Consider the following 18,603-nt stretch of genomic DNA (forward strand, 5'->3'; position numbering starts at 1 on the left):
TCACGGACCGAAAGAGGAGGATACTCCGCAACCGGGAAATATCATTTATAAAGGTCGTGTGGCAGAACCACACACCAAGGGAGGCTAACTGGGAGCTAAAATCAGATTTTAGAGCCCAGTATCCTCATTTGTTTAACCAAGAGTAAGAGGCAAATTTGGGGGATCAAATTTCTTTAAGGGGGGAGAGTTGTAACACCCAAATTTTATTATTTTTATTTTTTAATTTATATTAGAATTTTAGTTTAATTTTTTTAATATTTAATTTATAAGGTTTTAATTTAATTTAATGAAAATAAAAATAAAAATAATGATAAAATATGGTAAAATTATTTTTGGGATTTAATTGAAATTGATTTTGAAAAAAATGGGTGAAAATTTGGATTCTGATGGTGTTTTTGAAAAAAAAATCAGAAACCGGGGGTCAAAACGTAATTTAAAAAGTTGTGCCACGTCAGCAGCCACGTTAGCAGCCCAGTCAGCAGCCCCAGCCAACCAAAACACGCCGCGTGGCAAGGAAGCTGACGCGGGAGACCACGCGGACGGAGCCACGTGAGCGATCCGTGTGTATGTGATCGAACGGTCCAGATCTCACGCGTGCGGACGGCCCAGATCTCACTCGCACGGATGGCCTAGATTGAATTACGCACGGACGGCCCAGATTGCATCGCGATGGACGACCCAGATTTATTTTCATTTTAATCGCGATCGGACGGTCCAGATTAAATCGTGATGGACGACTGAGATTAAAAGGAAAAGGTTATAAATAACCTCATCCACACCCGATCCCAAACCCTAGCCGCCAGTGCCTCGCCGGAGAAGAAGAACCAGTCACCGGAGGAGCCGGCCGCCGCCACCTGCCACAGCACCGGAGGGTTTTTCGATCGTCAAATGAGATAAATTTTCTCTTCTTGGCTCGTTTTTCGAAGCTAAATCCGTATATGGCCAAATCGGAGCTAAACCACAGGCTAATTGGCCGGAAAACACCACCGAATTCCAGCGACGCCGCCACAACTTCCTTCTGTTTTTGCCTCCGATGAGGCCCTTTTCGGTTCCCGTTTGATGCAATTTTTATACCACTGTGATCACCTTCCTTTTCTCTATAGGTTGACCGGAGCAAAACATTAAACTGCGACTCGTGCCGGAGAAGCCGCCGCACCCAAGAACTCCGCCGCCGCTAAGTCTCGGTTTTTCATGATTTTTTGGCCCACCGAGGGCCCTAGGGTTGTTTTATCGCAGGAACCAATGCAAGTTTGGCCGAATTCAGCCGAAAACGGCCAACCCGAGGTGAATCGCTGCCACGGGCGGCGGTGCCGCCGTGCCAGAATTCCGATATTGGCCGAAAAGGGGCCCTGGGTCTGATTTGGGATTTTTTGGGACACGTGCAGATACCGGTAGTACGTTTTAATTTCTCGAAAAAAATTCAGAGAATTTAAGGACAGCCCGTAGGCGCACTGTAGAGCCGATTTCAGACCCCGAAGCAAGTAAGAATCTCTCACTCTATTTTCTATCACGGCATTAAAGCCTAATAAATGATAAAACGGTATTTTATGACTTTATAGATACGTATAATTGATTGAGGTTGCCAATGGAGATCCCTTAACGTGTTTTCTCGTATGAATGGATATAAAACTAACCGAAAACTGCTAGGTTGAGGCAAACCGGTACTGCGGGCGGTGCCATCGCCAGAGCACGGCAATGTCGTCGTCGGAGCATGGCGGTGCTGCCGTACTGGAATCTCAAAATTGGCCAAAAAAATGATATTTAACACTAATTTTGAATTTTTTGGGATATTTTTAGGTATGTGGAGCGTGTTTTAATCTCCACAAAAAAATTCAAGAAACTCGGAGACCGTCAGTAAGTGCAGTAGAAAGTTCAAAGTTTCGAACACTGATTTGAGTAAGAATCTCTCACTTTATTCTCTGTTATGGAATTGAAGCTTAATAATCGATAATATAGCATTTTGTGTAATTTAAAAAATTTTCAGAATAATTACAGGTTACTAATGGAGTCGGAATTGATTAGTTATTTATTTGTCATGTTTAACTTATTGTTAAATTTATAGCTTTAAATACATGATGATATACTGGAATGGTTAAATGATTCAATGTGCTTCCTTGATATATATATTATTTGTCTTATGTGATTTACAGTTGATTTGTGAAATTGGAAATTAATATGTAAACGAGAAATTGTTTGGTCATGTGAATTAATGAATGGTAGTCTTATTAGATATTTTACGAGATGGTGGACAGATCAGGTACATAAGGAACCCCTACCATGAATGTTGTCTCATACTAAACGGAGTATCGATGAATAGTATTTTTGACACTCATACCGGACGGAGTATGGAGACGGTCCGATTCACCCTCATACCGGACGAGGTAGTGAGAGATGATATTTTCGACACTTGTATCGGATGGGGTATGGGGACAGCCGGTTAGTTAAAAATATTAGATATTGGTTTACGCGTAGTGAGATATCCCTATAAACCCCCAGAGATATCAGTTGATAAATAAAAATGGAAAGTAATTATTCTTACTCACTTGAATATAATATTAGAATGTTATTTGAGTTATTGCCTCTATAAGCCAATTTTAGAAATTTCGCAATGGTAAATATATGTAATAAATAGTTTTCCTTATAACAAATGAATTTACTTAAATCAAGAGCTTCATTGGTTATTTTTATAATTTTTACCAACATTTAGTTTCTGTATTTGTGAGTATTGTTATATTCTTACTAAGTTAGTGTAGCTCACCATTTCATTAACTATTTTAAATCAAGAGGACTAAGATCCAGATCCCGATCAACAAGAGGGTTGTGAATAGTTCACTACCCAGACTCCCTTCAAAAGCTAGTGAAGGTTGTTCTAAAATGCTCAGCATATTGCCTTTTGTTTATCTCTTTAATTTTTGTTTGTTATTTTAGAATTATCATTTTCGTAACCCTGTTGGGTATTTTAAATTATTGTGTAAGGAATGTAAATCCTAAAATCTATTATTTCGCTTTTGCCCTTAATTTATGATTTTATTTCTTTTTAAGTTCCGGGTCTTCACAAAAAAAAAATGAGAGTTTGAATTGCAGAGAGCAAGTCTATAGTTTGTTTTGTATACTTAGCTTGAATCTCAAGGTTGATACTTTAATATAATATTGGTAATTAGAATATTTGATTCATATAATATTAATATTTCCAAATTATGAACTACGCATGTTAACATTTTCCAATTAGTTAGTGCATTTCAATTTTTGTTTTTATCATCTATTAGATCTTTTAATAATGTAAGCAAATACCATATGTGTTAACTAAGAATGTAAAATATGTACTTGAAATTATTTTATACTCGCAGGAAAACCCTTAAGATCTTTGTTCGGGAGAAATTATTATAACTAAGGTTTTTATGTATGACTGTAGCACCCGGGGAAATTGAAGGAAAAAAAAAAACGTGTGTGCCACGTCAGCAGCCACGTCAGCAGGCCCAGTCAGCAGGCCTGGCCAACCAGGACCTGCCACGTGGCAAAACCACGTCGACCGGGAACGGGCCACGTTGGCGATCTGCGTGTGCGCGATCGGACGGCCCAGATCAATCGCGCGCACGGACGGTCCAGATTTAATCGCACGGACAGCCCAGATTTAATCAAAAACGGATGGCCCAGATTAAATCAAAATGGACGGCTGAGATCAAAAGGCAAAAGGGTATAAATAAGACCCCCACACCAGACCCCAAACCCTAGCCGCTTGCCCTCGCCGGAGAAGACGAACCAGAAGCCGGCCGCCGCCACCCGCCGCCGCACTGGAGGGATTTCTGACCGCCGATCGAGGTAAATTTCATACCTCCGACTCGTTTTTCCACGCTGATTTCCCCAGTGGCCAAATTGGAGCCAAAATCCTGGCCAAACGGCCGAAAAACACGGCCGAAAGCCAGCGGCGCCGTCGCGCCCCTTCTCGGTTTTTGCCTCCGATGAGGCCCTTCCCGGCCTCCGTTTAATGCAATTTTTATACCACCGTGATCACCATTCTTTTCTCTACAGGTTGATCGGAGCCGAATCACCAAAACACGAACTTCACCGGAGAGCTGCCGCACCCGAGAGCACCGCCGCCGGTAAGCTTCGGTTTTCTGTAAATTTTCGGCCCCCCGAGGGCCGTAGGGTTGTTTTATCGCAGGAACCAATGCGAGTGTGGCCGAATTCGGCCGGAAACGGCCGAAAACAGCCAACTCGAGGCGAATCGCCGTCGCCGGAGCACGGCGGAGCCGCCGTGCCGGAGTTGCGATATTGGCCGAAAGGGGCCCTGGGCCTAATTTGGGATTTTTTGGAACACATGCAGGTACCAGTAGTGCGTTTCAGTTCCCCAGAAAAAAAATTCAGGGAAAATTAGGGACAGCCTGCAAGCGCACTGTGAAGCCGTGTTCGGACCCCGAAACGAGTAAGGACCCCTCACCCTATTTTCTATCACGGTTTTAAAGTTCAATGAATGATAAAACGGTATTTCATGAATCAACGAATATGTGAAATTGCTTAAGGTCGCTAATGGAGCCCGAGTCTAGTGTGTTTGTCGGTTAACTGTTATTTGGCCTGTTTACAGTTTTAAATGCAGTATGAGATTTGATGTTTTCATTTTATAGTTTCGTGTGCATATTCTACTGTTTTATTGATTATGGATTGAATGACCGGGATATTGATGCTGTATGTTGTCTGTTTGGTATAAATTATCGTTTCGCTTGTTTGTATGTGATTGATAATGCTGACTGAGGGAAAAGGAGAATGAAAGATTATGTAAATGAAAATTGTATAATGTGGTCAGCCTGACTAGATATCCTGGGAGATGGTGGACGGACCGGGTCCGTAGGGAACCCTACCGGGATTGTGGTCTCCCATACCGGACGGGGTATGGAGATCTTATGTGTTTTGGCGCCCATACCGGACGGGGTATGGGGACGGCCCGTTTCACCCTCATACCGGACGGGGTAATGAGGTCTATGGTTTGGCGCCCATATCGGACGGGGTATGGGGACGGCCCTGGAATATGATTTCAAGTGTTAAGGGTTAACGGGTAGCGGGACCCCTATGGATCCCCATGGATACTAGTGGGCTGGTAAATGAGGAAAATATGTTGTGTAACGATTAAATTACGAAAAGCTTGATAGGTATTATGTTATACAGTTCATATATATGTTTTCATGATGATGATGATGTTATTACTTTCGTATATTGTTTTATGAATTTCACCGAGGTAAGTGAATGGTAAAGGTTTTATTATTAATAAAAGGATTTGTTGTAATTTATGCTCCATTGGTCTTTTTGTGTTTTCTACCCACATTTACCTCCGTGACGGTGAGATATCGTGATGTCCTTACTGGGATAGTGTAGCTCATTCCTTATTTAATCATTTCAGATCAAGAGGACATCGTTCCCGAGCCGGTTCCGCAGGAGGACGACGAAGGGGACGCCTAAAGACTCCATAGTCACATTCGTAGTTTTTACTTTCAAGTTTCTCCTTTAAGTAGTTTAATCTTTTATATTTTGTGAGCACGTTTTTGGTTTTAGTGTAAGGGATGTTAATCAAATTTTGTCTTTGCTTCCGCATTTGATATTTATAATATAATTTCCATTTTAAATTTCCGGGGCTGTTACAATGACGATTTATTTTTCAAAAAATATAATTTTAAAATAAAAATATGATTATCGTTCATTAAGATATATAAAACGAGTATAACATAAAATATTTAAATAGTATAATTGATAAAATATTTAAATTAATTGTAAGGTACTACACATGAAACTTTGGTATGGTGCTTTTAGCAATCTAACTTTGCAACTAAACTTAATTAGCACATCTACAAGGGAAACGAGACAATATACTTGATGATGTTGTTGAAATTACAAAGTATTTTTATATTAGTTTATATTTTTAAATTTTTTAAGAAAAGAAAAGAGTTGAAACTGAGATTGAGTGAAAAAGAAGGACAAAGATAAGAAAAAGCAGTTTCAAAAAAAAAAAAAATTAGCTGCAGAATCTTTTGCACAAATTGAATAAGACATGTGAAGATACAGCTTTTGAGACATTGAAAATGCAAAGTAAAAAACACAAAATGTTTTTACTCAACAAATGCATGCCGGCTGGTCTTTCTCTTTTTTTTATTTTTTAAAGTTAGAAAAATATTATATCATTTTTTTAAATTCGTTATAATTATTCTGATTAAAAAATTTCAGTCACCATAAAATAATATTTTTTGTTAAAAAAATATAATAAATTTTATTGAAACTTAGTGTAATTTGATCATCACAATCTTCTACTAGTAAATTAAGTTATCGATCTTATTAAATTAAATATTATATGTTGGAGACTATTTTAACCAAAAAAATTTAGTAACCGCATATATATTTTTTTCATTTAGAAACATAATAAAGTTGTTGAGATTTGATGTAATTTGATAATTACAATCTTATACTAATGGGTTAAGTTATCTGTTTTGTTGAATCAAGTATTATATATTAAAAACTACCCTAAATAAGAAAATTTTAGTCATCACAAAATATTTATTTTGTTCAAAAACGTAATAAGTTTGTTAAAACTTGATTTTTTAACTTAATCATCACAATCGTACAATAATGAACTGAGTCTTCTGAATCAAATATCATACACTGACTGCTGTCAACTTATAATATGCTCATAAAATAATGAATTCTAGGGGTTCAAATTTATAACTTTTAAATATAACATATGAATTTTAATTATTAGATTACTATATTATTGATAAAATTTAGAAATATAATAAAACTAGTTTAAAGAGTAAACAAGTCCTAACTAATGTAAATAGAAATAGGTGGTCGAATGTATCATTAATGTAAATTTTATGATTTATTAGTAAATTTTTTTTTTCTTTAATTTAATTTAATATTAAAATAATATAAATTATATATATAAATTACAATTTAAAGTAATATTTAAAAAATATATATGCACATATATCTATATAATGTTTGGACTCGTCAAAGCTGAATTATTTGCAATTTGATTATTCATGGTCTTATAAAATTCAATTTATAAAGATGATGACTTGTCCCAACAAGAATTTCTACATCATCAAAAGTAGTGGAATGGAGCTGGATTTAGGTAATATTTTCCCCTTGTAGATACTCGAATTAGAATCAAATTTTTATTTATTTTTGTTCTAATTGTAAAAATTCATCTTAAATTTTTTTATTAAGTGATTAATATTAGTAGATACAATTAAGTAAAGATTAAGAGTGGGCTAATCAACATCTTAATGAGTAGAATTCGTATAAGGGAAGTAATCACATGAGTCAAAGACAGGCACCCATAAACCAATTCTACATTGACTGAAATGTCCTTTCTAAATCCAATATTACCTAACAATTTCATTAAAAAAATTCAAGATTATAATGTCTAATACATATATATATATATATATATATAGCTGGAAACAGAGGAAGAACAAGACTAAGTAAAACCCAAAAACTTCTTTTTTTTTTTAACTAACATCAATACATATAAACTGAAATTGGACTGACTATAGATTTCAGTAAAAAAGAAAGTAGCAGCATGTGAATTTACCAACTGTTTGCTCTGATCATATTAATATACCACATTCAATAATTATATCATAGGAGAAAGAGGGATTCAACCATGATCATCTGTGTAGAATTAACCAATGTTTAATATGTAACATGAGAAAAAGAAAAAATTAATCAAATCAGAGAAGAAAACTAAATATACCCAAGCAAAATTTTCAAGTTATGAATCTGAAACCACGCTAAACTGATCGTCTTCTACAGGAGCAGGCATGTTTAGATCGATGAAACTGTTCTTCAACACAGAGGAAGAAGAAGAAGAAGAAACTAGCAAGTGAGATCTTTTGTGACCGCCAAGTGCTTGTCCAGAAGCAAAAAATCTGAAGCAAAATGGGCACTGGAAACTTTTCTGATCATGATTTTTAGTAATGAAATTTTCTGGACTCAAACAAATTCTCCTGTGTCCGACCAGTGCATGATAAGATTTGAATACCTTCTTGCATTTTTCACAGCGATGTTTCGATTTGATTGTGTCATCAGATTCATCGAATTGTAATTTGTTTTTCTTCCATACATCTCTTGAAAGCATGATGAGACACAGAGCAACATCTTCTTCCGGGGAAGTATCGGAAACGGAACTCGCCGGTTCCGGCGACGACGTCGTTTCATCCCAAATGGGTTTCTTCTGGCTAGTGTTATCGTGTCTCCGATTTCTCTTAGATCGTCTCCGAGTTGGGTTCCTTGACTCGGTCTCGCTCTCTCTGTCTTGAACTACGGAGCCGGCAGCTGAGTCAGCTGCGAAAGAGAACTCGGGATCTGCAACTCTGAAACTCTTCTTGGGATTCTCCCTCAAGCTGTAAATGAGAGATTTGTCTTCCACTTCTAGGTTGGTGCTGGTGGTTTTGTGACGGTTTTGAGGGGATGAAGATGAAGCTGAGTCGGTGGAGGGATGAGCGAGCTGGTGGTGAGTCTTGGGTGGAAGAGGAAGGGTGGTGAGATGAGCTTTCATGTGACCACCCAAGGCTCTGCCATTGTTGAAAGTTCTAGCGCAGAGCTTGCATTTGTGTTTCTCCATTGTTGAACCAGAAGATCTCTCTCTCTCTCTCTATCTGCGTTGAGGAAGGAGATTGGGAACTCAAAAAGGAGTAGGTGACAAGCATTCCTCCACTCTACCAAAAGACACACAGCCCAAAAAATTATGATTTTCGGATTATTATATATAGAAAGAAAATTATAATCTTATTATAATTATAATTATTATATAATACAGGAGATTAAGGAAAATAAAAATACAAAAATTAAAAAATGGGTGATGAAGAATATAGAAGAAGAGGGACAAGTAACATGCAAAAAAATGGACCATTTTGGAGGTCCACAAATTGCCTAATTTAATTACTTGGGTTTTCTTAAAAAATTATTTTTATTTTATATATATATATTTTTAACCATTGAATACAATAAAGAATGTAAGAAATTATCATTAATGTCGGTCCAAGGAAGATTAATTTCATTTCATAAGTAAAAATTGGTTCAAATTATAACCTTTAGTTAGAAATATATTTATATTTGACTATATTGTGTCAACATTTCACTATATTTTGTTAATATTTAATTATTATTTGTTATTTTCTACATGTTAATTAAATAATAATAATAATAATTGATAGTCAAATAATATTAAAATATAATAAAAATTTGATAAAACATTATAAAATATTGCTATATCTAAATATTTTAATATACTTAAATATCTTTTATCATATTCCCAAACGAAAGAAGTCTAACTTATAACCCTACAAATAAACCTAAATCAATTTTATATGGTCTAAGAATATAAATTAATTTTCCTTTTAATTATTTCCCTGCCCGTTTTTGGGTCAAATTTATATGTATACACGTGATGTGGTTCAACATATTTACTGCGACATTAAATCCAAGTCAATTAATAGTTTAAAAGTTAATAAAAAAATATATTACATAGAGTAAAGCATTAATCATAATTGCTAATGTTTCAATTAAAAAATATTTTTTTAAAAAAAAAAAAATATTCCACTAGTTAAAAAAGTTAAATGTGTATAATTAAATATTGTAAAATAATTAGTGGAAAACAATTTGACGATTTAGGGTATGCTGCCATGAATTCAGTGCAAAATAATTCCATGATTGAATCTTCAATTTCTCCCCTAAAAATTATAATTTTATTCCTAATTTAAAATTAAATTCAGGGGATTAAAATATAAAACACAATTTTCTTAGACAAAAATTAAAAGCACCAAAGTGAAAAAGAAAAAGAGAAGCTAAAAATGGAGATAATTATAAGTTTAAGTTAATGATTAAAAGATTGAGATTAAAGTTAATGCCAACTACCTGCTTAAATGTGTTTAATATTTTTTGTTAAAACTAAATTATTAGACCATTTTAATAGTATAATTTTGAGATGAGTTTATATGTTAAGAACTTAAAAAGTATTAAACATTTGATAATCTGATTTTATTATTTAATATAAATTTAAAATTCATATAACTTGGAAGATAATTTTTAATTTCAACTAAAGCATGATGGTATAAATTATTTTATTTATATATTTAAAAAATTATCTGAAAATCAATTTTATTAGCGCAAAAACCATTCTTCCCTTCCAACAAACCTTGTATATATATATATATATATAGCTGTAACTAACATCTCTTGCTTCCATTCTCTGTATATATGCGGCTGTCCGTATCAGGCTTCTGCAAAAACAGTTCAGTTCAAATACAGGAAGCTTTTACATTCTACGCTACTTCAAGCACACGGTACAATCATGCACGTGTTTTTTTTTTTTTTTTTTAAATATAAAACATGACATACTAATTAATTATTTATATTCTACCTCGTCTTTAAACTAAAAACGTGGATTGAGCCAGATTCGTTAAACTTTGTACAAGATTAACTTTTGAAATAATCAAGATTTGAATACTAAATTTCTGATTCTGATATTATCTTAAATAATTAATTGAACTAATTATCTCTGATGTTTAAACTGATAGCGAAAAGTTCAATCAATTATTTATATTCTAACATATAACTATTACGTTAATGGAATGTTAGCTCAATAGAGGTTTCTCCGGATCACACTCACTTCCGTAGTCATCAACATCATCTTTATAATCTTCTTTCGCTTTTGCCCATAGCACCAAGTAAAGACCGGTGAACATTAGGAACATACCAGCAAGGCTGTGTTAAAAGTGTGAATAACGTAAGTATACAGAAACAATTCTGATTAACGAAATCTACTACTAATTTTATCAAACTAACACATATATAAATATACAGATATATACCTTCCTAGATTGATGATTTCTCCTAAGGTAACAACAGAGATAATCACTGAGACTATCGTTCCAATGGGGTTAAACATTGAAACAAGAACAGGCCCTTTTTTCTTCATTGCCCATCCATTGAAGCTTACACATGCTCCACTCACAGACCCTCCCTGCATCAAATGTTTTTCAAAGTTAAGATCCATTCATGTTTAACTTAATCTTGATTAGTTTGACTTCTTTTATGGATTAACAATACACCTTGTCGAAGAAAAAGTAGAGAGTTTCCCTCGATGTAAATTTTCGAAAGTGACAAAAACAAATTCTACTGTATACATACACACACATAGAGACACCAACATATATATACATGTATAGGACAAGAAGAGAGAAAGGTACCAGTATAGAATAGCCAATAAAGGTGCCAATGCTCAAGAAAGCCCAACCAGTTTCCACTTTGTGATCTTGAAACAACTGTACAGCAACAGTTAAAAAAACCCCAATCAAGGATGTTAGAGCGCACAAGGACATTGGTGCTGGAAAATCTCCCAAAGTTGCAGCCTGAAATTAAAAACCAAATAATTTGATTTCATAATTTAAAGAAAAACAAACAAATTGAATTATGTACTAATCAAATAACTTAAAAATATTGGATAAACGTCCATACAACCTGGAGGACAACATTGCTTGATAGAACAAACACTGCTGCTAAGAGATAAATGCAGCCAACGATTTTGTCTATGTCGAAGACATTGTTGGACGCGGGAGATGCTATATCAGCAGCCTGTGTTACTGTGTTTGTGCTGTGCATTAGGCTTATTACGATTGCGCCTACCACACACAGTAATGTACCAAGAATCTTCACTTTGCTGTAAGCACAACTTAGCTTTACTTTCTCTAACCTGCAGCGCGATTGGAGTCTGGCATGTGAATTTCGTTTCCTTTGAATTTGAATCTCGAGAATTGAAAGTTTGGTTAACTAAAATCTCGAGTCCCATGCGACCAAATTCACTTGAAGGACAAGAAGGTTGCAGAAAACAGTTACCTTACAGCCCAAGCAATGAGAAAAATGAGGCCTGGAGCTAGGTTCGGCATGGCTGTAGCCATTGCTGGTGAAGTTAGGTTAATTCCCTTGAGAAATAGGGATTGAAACAAAGTTACCCTGATATGCATAAACCCAAGAAATCTGTTAAGGTCACTTTCATTAGTTTTTTTTATTTTTCAATTCATGGTTGATTTTCTATATATTCACAAAGGTTTAAATTTTTTTTTTTTTTTCACTTTAAGCAATAAAAAGAAGTATTTTTAAAATTTTATTTTCTATATTAATGTATTTATAGTTTTGTTTGGAGAACCAGAAAGTTTCACGATAATCTCTTATCAAATTCTTTAAAAAGCTGTTATGTTATATCATGATAATAGATTGAGTTCTGAATTAGTGCAAAAAATGATCAAATAAAATTAAACGAAAAAAAAATTAAAAATAACTGTTAGTTTACTTTCATTAATTTTTTTTTTAATTCATTGTTGATTTTTTATATATAAAGTCTGAAATAGAATATTTTTACCTTAAACAATATATAAAAATACTTTTTAAATTTTTATTTTCTGCATTCATGTGTGTTTATATTTCCATTTGGAGAACCAGAAAGTTTCATAATAATCTTTTATCAAATTCTATAAAAATTTGTTATGTTATCTCATGATGATTCTGTATTAAGTTCCAGGTTTATGTAATATACGATCCAAATAAAATTAAGTAAGAAAAAATTTGAAAATAACTATTTACTTATTAACATTTGAGAATAAAATGAAAACTAAATATTAAAAGAAGAGATAATAGAATAATAAATGGTATAATAATCACCAAATTTCCTAATATACTAAAAACAATTCAAAATCAAACAATCAAATAGGGACAAGCATGTATAGGAAAGAATAAACGAAAATATGTACATACATACCCTCCAAAAGAGATTAAAACCAACTGAATCATCAACTTCAAAGTGAATTTCTTGGGCCATTTCTTCCTGCAACACAACCATTTACTTGAAAATTTTATCACCAATCAAAAGGGTGAAAAAGAAAAGAAATGAGAATTACAAGTTCTATTTCTTCTCTGGCATGAGAGACAAAAAGAAATGGAGGTTTATGTGTGTACATATATATTTATACATACCTCTCAAAGTAAACAGCAAGAGGGGACACAATAAGGAAGGTTGCAAAGGTAGAGAAGATAACAATGGTGAGAGGACTAACTCCCAGCGACATTAAATAACTGAGCAAAACTGAGTTTCCTGCATAAACAAATTGAACTGCTACCAATCCAACTACTATTCCCACATCTTCTATCACCTCTTTCTTCATCATTTTCTCCCACTTTCTTTCCTCCCAAACAAGAATAAAACAGCAAACCCTCCAATTCCTAATCTCTTTTTCTCTCAACAAACCAAAACCCCCCTCATAATAATTAAATTAAAACACCATACATTCATCATCAAACTTCTTTCTTTTGTTTAATCTTCAGTCTCTGTAATTTTCGGGTCATAACAGAGCTTCATTTTCTCTGTTATTTTCCATGGTGATTCGTCGAAGGAGAGTTGTAGCTACACTCATGGAACCCTCCAGGATGGATTTTTTTCTTTCTGGGTAATTTCTCTCTCGTTGTTTTCTTTGGGTGTTGGAATGAAAAAGGTCACCTAATTCGCTACCGTTCCTCCCTGCGGTGTTTCCTGAGAAAAGGGAAGCTCACCTGTACGTTTTTAGCAGCTTTAAATAGTTAAATGCAATTTTTGCTTCTAGCTTAACTTAAATATATATATATTTATATATATATAGGTATGTATGTATTTGTTTTGATTTTTTGTTGGTTTTAAATTAAAATATAATTTAAGGATAGATTTTTTTTCTTTATATATTAAGTGCCTATTTGTAGGATAAAAATCTAACGGAAATTAATCTTCTTCACTGAATTAATTAAATATGTATATGAATTATTATATTATAATTAATTAATTAGTTCGCAATTACTGGAGTAGGTAGAAGCAAGTTTTAATTGGTTACATTGTTGGGCTTGCAAATTTAGACGATTGATCATGAAAAATACAAATAATATAAGAGAAATTGTTATATTATTACAGTTATTATTATTATTATTATTTAAAATTTTGATCTTATTTATACGACTATTTTCGTTCTTTGGAAATAAACATTAAATTAACTCAGTAATATTTTTATTTATTTATTTATTTCATATATTGGAAATTACTCAAAACTTTAAGTGTGATTCACTAGGAATTGAGTCAACTCAGCTGAATCAAAATTGGACTGATCAGTCAAATCACAACCAGTTGACTTCAACAAATCTATTTTCACATCTATAAATAATTAATTTAAGATAGTGGAAATGTATTTATTTTTAGAAAAGTATTTCTGGAAAAAAAATAAAATTATTTTTATTAAGAAAAACAGTTAGTCCTTCAAGTTTTATCATTTAAAAGATGGCGTTGATCTATCCAGATGCGCCATGCACGACTGCAGCGCTAAGCTCTCTCTAGTCAAGACAGTTCAAAGGCACCTGTCCAAACAGAAACCCTTTATTCGCACGAAACTCTTCTCTCCAACCAATCGTGTCAATCGAATTCCCCTATCAGATTTTGAATTGTGGACCAAAATCATATCAGACCTCGCCCAAGGAGCCACCGAACCTGAAATTGCTTTACATGATGCTTCTCGGATGCTCAACAATGGCTCTAAACCCAATGGCTATTCCCTAGTTCAACTTATTCGAGTTTCCACGGATTTGGGTTATGATTCTTACTGCCAGCTGCTTCATGGCTATATTATAAAATCTGGGTTTGTCTCAGACGTTTCTGTATCCAATGCGTTATTGAAGTCTTACAAAAGATTTGGTTCATCGAAATGCGCCCACAAGGTGTTTGTTGAAATTCCTCAGCCGAGTGTCATCTCCTGGAATTCTTTGATTTCTGGGTACGTCCAATCAGGGCAGTTCAGTAAAGGACTGTGCCTGTTTCTTGAGCTCGGAAGATCTGATATCTGCGCCGATGCATTCTCGTTCTCCATAGCTTTGTCTGCTTGTGGCCAGCTGAATTTGTTGCGGCTAGGCCAGTCAATTCACTCGAAGATTCTGAAGTGTGGCTTAGAATCAGGCGTCGTCATTGCAAATTGCTTGATTGACACCTACGGAAAATGTGGTTCTGTTGAAGAGGCAATTTCAGTCTTTGAATATATGATCAACAAGGATATTATTTCTTGGAATTCCGTTGTTGCTGCATGTGCTAAAAACGGAGAACTTGAACTGGCATTCTGTTTTTTCCACCGGATGCCTTACCGAGACATAATATCATACAATCAACTTATCAGTGGCATTGCTCTGTTTGGTAATATTGATGATGCTATTCAGATCCTATCACATGTGCCAAATCCAAATTCTTCGTCTTGGACATCAATTTTGACAGGATATGTTAACAGAAACTGGGCATGGGATGCCCTGGGTTTTTTCAGTACAATGCATGCGGAAGGTGTTGGAATGGATGAGTTCACGTACTCCATTATTTTAAGCGGTGCTGCAGGACTCTCAGCCTTAACATGGGGAGTGTTGATTCACTGTTGCACGATAAAATGTGGCTTGGAAACTGCTGTAGTTGTAGGGAGTGCACTGATTGACATGTACTCGAAATGTGGGCAGGTGAAGACTGCTGAATCAATGTTTCAGGCGATGCCCAGAAAGAATTTAATAACTTGGAATGCTATGGTCTCTGGCTATGCTCATAATGGTGACTCAACCAAGGTAATCCAGCTCTTTGAGCAGATAAAAATGGTAAGGGATCTACAACCTGATTCAGTGACATTTCTTAATGTACTGGCTGCATGTTCTCATGATGAAACACTTTGTCAAAGTGGGATTCAATACTTTGAATCAATGATTAATGAATACAGGATTGAACCAACAGTTGAACACTGCTGTACTATGATTCGACTTATGGGAAAAGGAGGAGAGGTGTTTAGGGCAGGGAGGATGATCAACACACTGGGGTTTGAATGCTGTGGGGTGGTTTGGAGGGCCCTGCTTGGTGCATGCGGAACTTCCAAGGATTTGAAGGTTGCAAAGATTGCAGCCGCAAAGGTGATTGAACTTGAGGGAGATGATGAGTATGTTTATGTTATGATGTCTAATATGTATGCATGTTATGGGAAATGGAGGGAGGCGAGTCTGATTAGGAAGCTGATGAGAGATAGAGGGATGAGGAAAGAAGCGGGATGTAGTTGGATTGAGGTTGAAAATATGATAGCAAATTCCATCCAGTGAAGATATATTCTGTGGTTTCTTCTACGCCTTTTTTTTACAAAAAAAAAAAGGAAAAATCTGAACGTCAGAATGAAAAAGTGACAAGAACGCATTTAGCATTCAGCTGATCTTCAATTTTCGAACTGGGAGTTGGTGTCTCGGAGCAAATGAGGTGGTTTATATGCTCCAGTTTCAGCAGCTTTTTTATGATGAGTAATGAGCAGAGTCTTATATTTACCCCTCAAGCTGGTGAATGTTTTCGATTCCCAGTTTGCTTATGATTTCTTGAAACCTTGAAGGTATCCAGTTGGTTAGAACATTCACTAGCTGATAGCTTGATGGCAGGTAAGAGTGCTAACTAGGCCACCATCCAGCTTCTCCTTTATGGAGTGCCCATTCACTTCAATGTGTTTAATGCAGTTAGGTTGCATTTGATTATGTTCAATATTTTTAGCGGGCCTATCATCACAGCAGAATCTCGTGCATCATTTCTTCTTATTTTAAGGTCATCAAGATTGACTTCAGCCATAAAGGTTCACAAACTCCATCTGTCATGGCTCTAACTTCAGGTTCAGCACTTGAACTTGCAACCATGTACTGTTGCTTACTCCTCCATGTCATTACCTTCATGAAACTACAAAAGCCTGGTGAGTATCTATTATCCATGCAGAGTGGATGGTTTGCATCTACATAAGCTTTTAGATTAAGCCCATTTTTCTTCTTGAACAAGATTCTACTCCCAGGTGTGGCTTTAAGATTAGAATTCTAGAAGAAGCCAGCAAGTGCTTTTCCTTCAAATCATGCATGAGTTCGCTTACAATACTCAAAGCATAAGCTATACCTGACCCCTTGTGAGATAAGTAAATCAGTCTCCTAACAAATCTTTGATATCTTCCTCTTCACCCAGTTATGATTAGGCTTACCAAACGTGCTAATTGCCTTACCTCAGGTGTCATAGTTTCCTTAAGGAGATCTATTTTATTGAGAAAAAAAAAACTACACTAGAGCATGCAACTTCAATTTGCAGAAAATAATCAAGTTTCTAAATTCTTTAGTATCAAATTCCTTAATCACGCATTTCTTAGGGAGTTGTACAAAATGCTGTTTATAGCCATCTCTAGCGTGACCTTTGTAAGTTCTTTTCAAACGGTCTCAGGGGACTAGTTAAACCCATAAAATGATTTCTCTAAACTGCAAATTTAGAGATTTGATGGTTTGGTACTTCTTCTAGTTCCTTTTCTAGTAGCAGTAGGAGAGTACATATCAGGAAACTTGTGGGAAACTGATTGGGATTCTAGGCTTTTTATTGGTTTTAGAAAATATTCTTTTTCTTGTGTAGGCCTGAAGCGGCATAGCAATATTTAGGTTGGGCTCTTGTTTTTCTAGCTCATTTTTAGAAGCATGTTTGAGTTCGTTTTTAGACTAAAGGAATTTTTAGATTTAGTTATTGTAATCTCTTAAGGAGATCAAGTTCATAGCAAGCTTAAGTCAAGAAGAAACTCTCTTTTTTATTTTATCTAGAAACTCTTTTACCTACTTACGATCCTAAAAGAATGGTGGCATCTATTGAGCGGCACCTGTGTTCTTTTTTAGCAGTTGATTTGATTTTAACATTTTAAAACGACTGGATTAAGTTTGAAACTGAGATAGCGAAAGACTTCGGGTGGTAATTTGCAAGAAACATTGGAGTCAAGGTCAAATTTTGAAAGCATAGTCAGAGAGCTTCCAGTCTCCTAAAACTTTGGACGGAACTCTTTTTGTCATCATGGCAACGATCTGCAAAAATATTTTGGTATGGTAGTGCTCCAGCAACATTTTGTTTCTATGGATCATGGATAACCCTTCTAGTCTTCCTACCTTTGGCAAGACTTGGTCCCTTTAATAAAAATCACAAATTAGATAACCAAATTGTTCTAGTATATTATCAATAAAAAAAAGCACACAATATCTTGACCCAAACATTTTAGGCATTATAAATAGAACCCAAATATCAGTATCTACCAAAGAAAAACGTGATCTATGAAAAAGGTGCAATGAACTTTGTATTACTCGGGTTAAATGACACACGACGATGAGCGAGCGACAGGTTAACAAGTGTAACAAGAAACTACTAACATTTGACATTTTCCAAGAAGTTAAAAGTAAATGTGCGCTTTAAGTCAATTAAAATAAGTTATACAGGAAAACTACATAATAATTTTTATCAATCATCAACCTACATTTTTAATATAAAATTATTTTTTCTCAAAAGAGATTTTCATAATAACAAAAGCACTAGGTTGGGTAAATAAATCATTAGGTTACCATTAGTTCAAGATATTAATGTTTTGGAAAAAAGTAATAAACGATGATAGTTTGAATTGAGTAAAAAGATACTCAGGTTTTCCTACTTTGTAGTCAAGTAGACCTTGACATCCACTAACAGAATTCAGTATAAAAATAAAATTCCTGAAATTATAA

At 34.8% G+C, this 18,603-nt stretch overlaps 3 protein-coding genes across 4 annotated transcripts; 1 reads left to right on the plus strand and 2 right to left on the minus strand.

The window, feature by feature from the left end:
- Positions 1-7,571: 7,571 nt before the first annotated feature.
- LOC110817572 (C2H2-like zinc finger protein) lies at positions 7,572-8,737 on the minus strand. The gene has a single exon (XM_022046173.2). The coding sequence runs from the start codon at positions 8,606-8,608 to the stop codon at positions 7,757-7,759; it is 852 nt and encodes a 283-aa protein (XP_021901865.1). The 5' UTR covers positions 8,609-8,737; the 3' UTR covers positions 7,572-7,756.
- A 1,407-nt stretch (positions 8,738-10,144) lies between these two features.
- LOC110817593 (WAT1-related protein At5g47470-like) lies at positions 10,145-13,619 on the minus strand. Of its 2 annotated transcripts, XM_088217633.1 has the most exons (8): positions 13,015-13,619; positions 12,800-12,865; positions 11,881-11,997; positions 11,506-11,737; positions 11,235-11,396; positions 10,857-11,008; positions 10,655-10,749; positions 10,145-10,265 (listed from the first exon to the last, which is right to left on the minus strand). In XM_088217633.1, the coding sequence occupies exons 1-8, from the start codon at positions 13,203-13,205 to the stop codon at positions 10,258-10,260; spliced, it is 1,023 nt and encodes a 340-aa protein (XP_088073759.1). In that variant the 5' UTR covers positions 13,206-13,619; the 3' UTR covers positions 10,145-10,257. The 2 variants fall into 2 exon arrangements, with proteins under 2 accessions (XP_088073759.1, XP_021901893.2); XM_022046201.2 differs by lacking the exon at positions 10,145-10,265 and having other exon boundaries at positions 10,438-10,749.
- A 630-nt stretch (positions 13,620-14,249) lies between these two features.
- LOC110817611 (Pentatricopeptide repeat (PPR) superfamily protein) lies at positions 14,250-17,824 on the plus strand. The gene has a single exon (XM_022046232.2). The coding sequence runs from the start codon at positions 14,362-14,364 to the stop codon at positions 16,162-16,164; it is 1,803 nt and encodes a 600-aa protein (XP_021901924.1). The 5' UTR covers positions 14,250-14,361; the 3' UTR covers positions 16,165-17,824.
- Positions 17,825-18,603: the final 779 nt, after the last annotated feature.

This window comes from Carica papaya, chromosome 4 (assembly GCF_054855325.1).
Source record: "Carica papaya isolate Zhongbai chromosome 4, ASM5485532v1, whole genome shotgun sequence".
NCBI classification, from domain to species: domain Eukaryota; kingdom Viridiplantae; phylum Streptophyta; class Magnoliopsida; order Brassicales; family Caricaceae; genus Carica; species Carica papaya.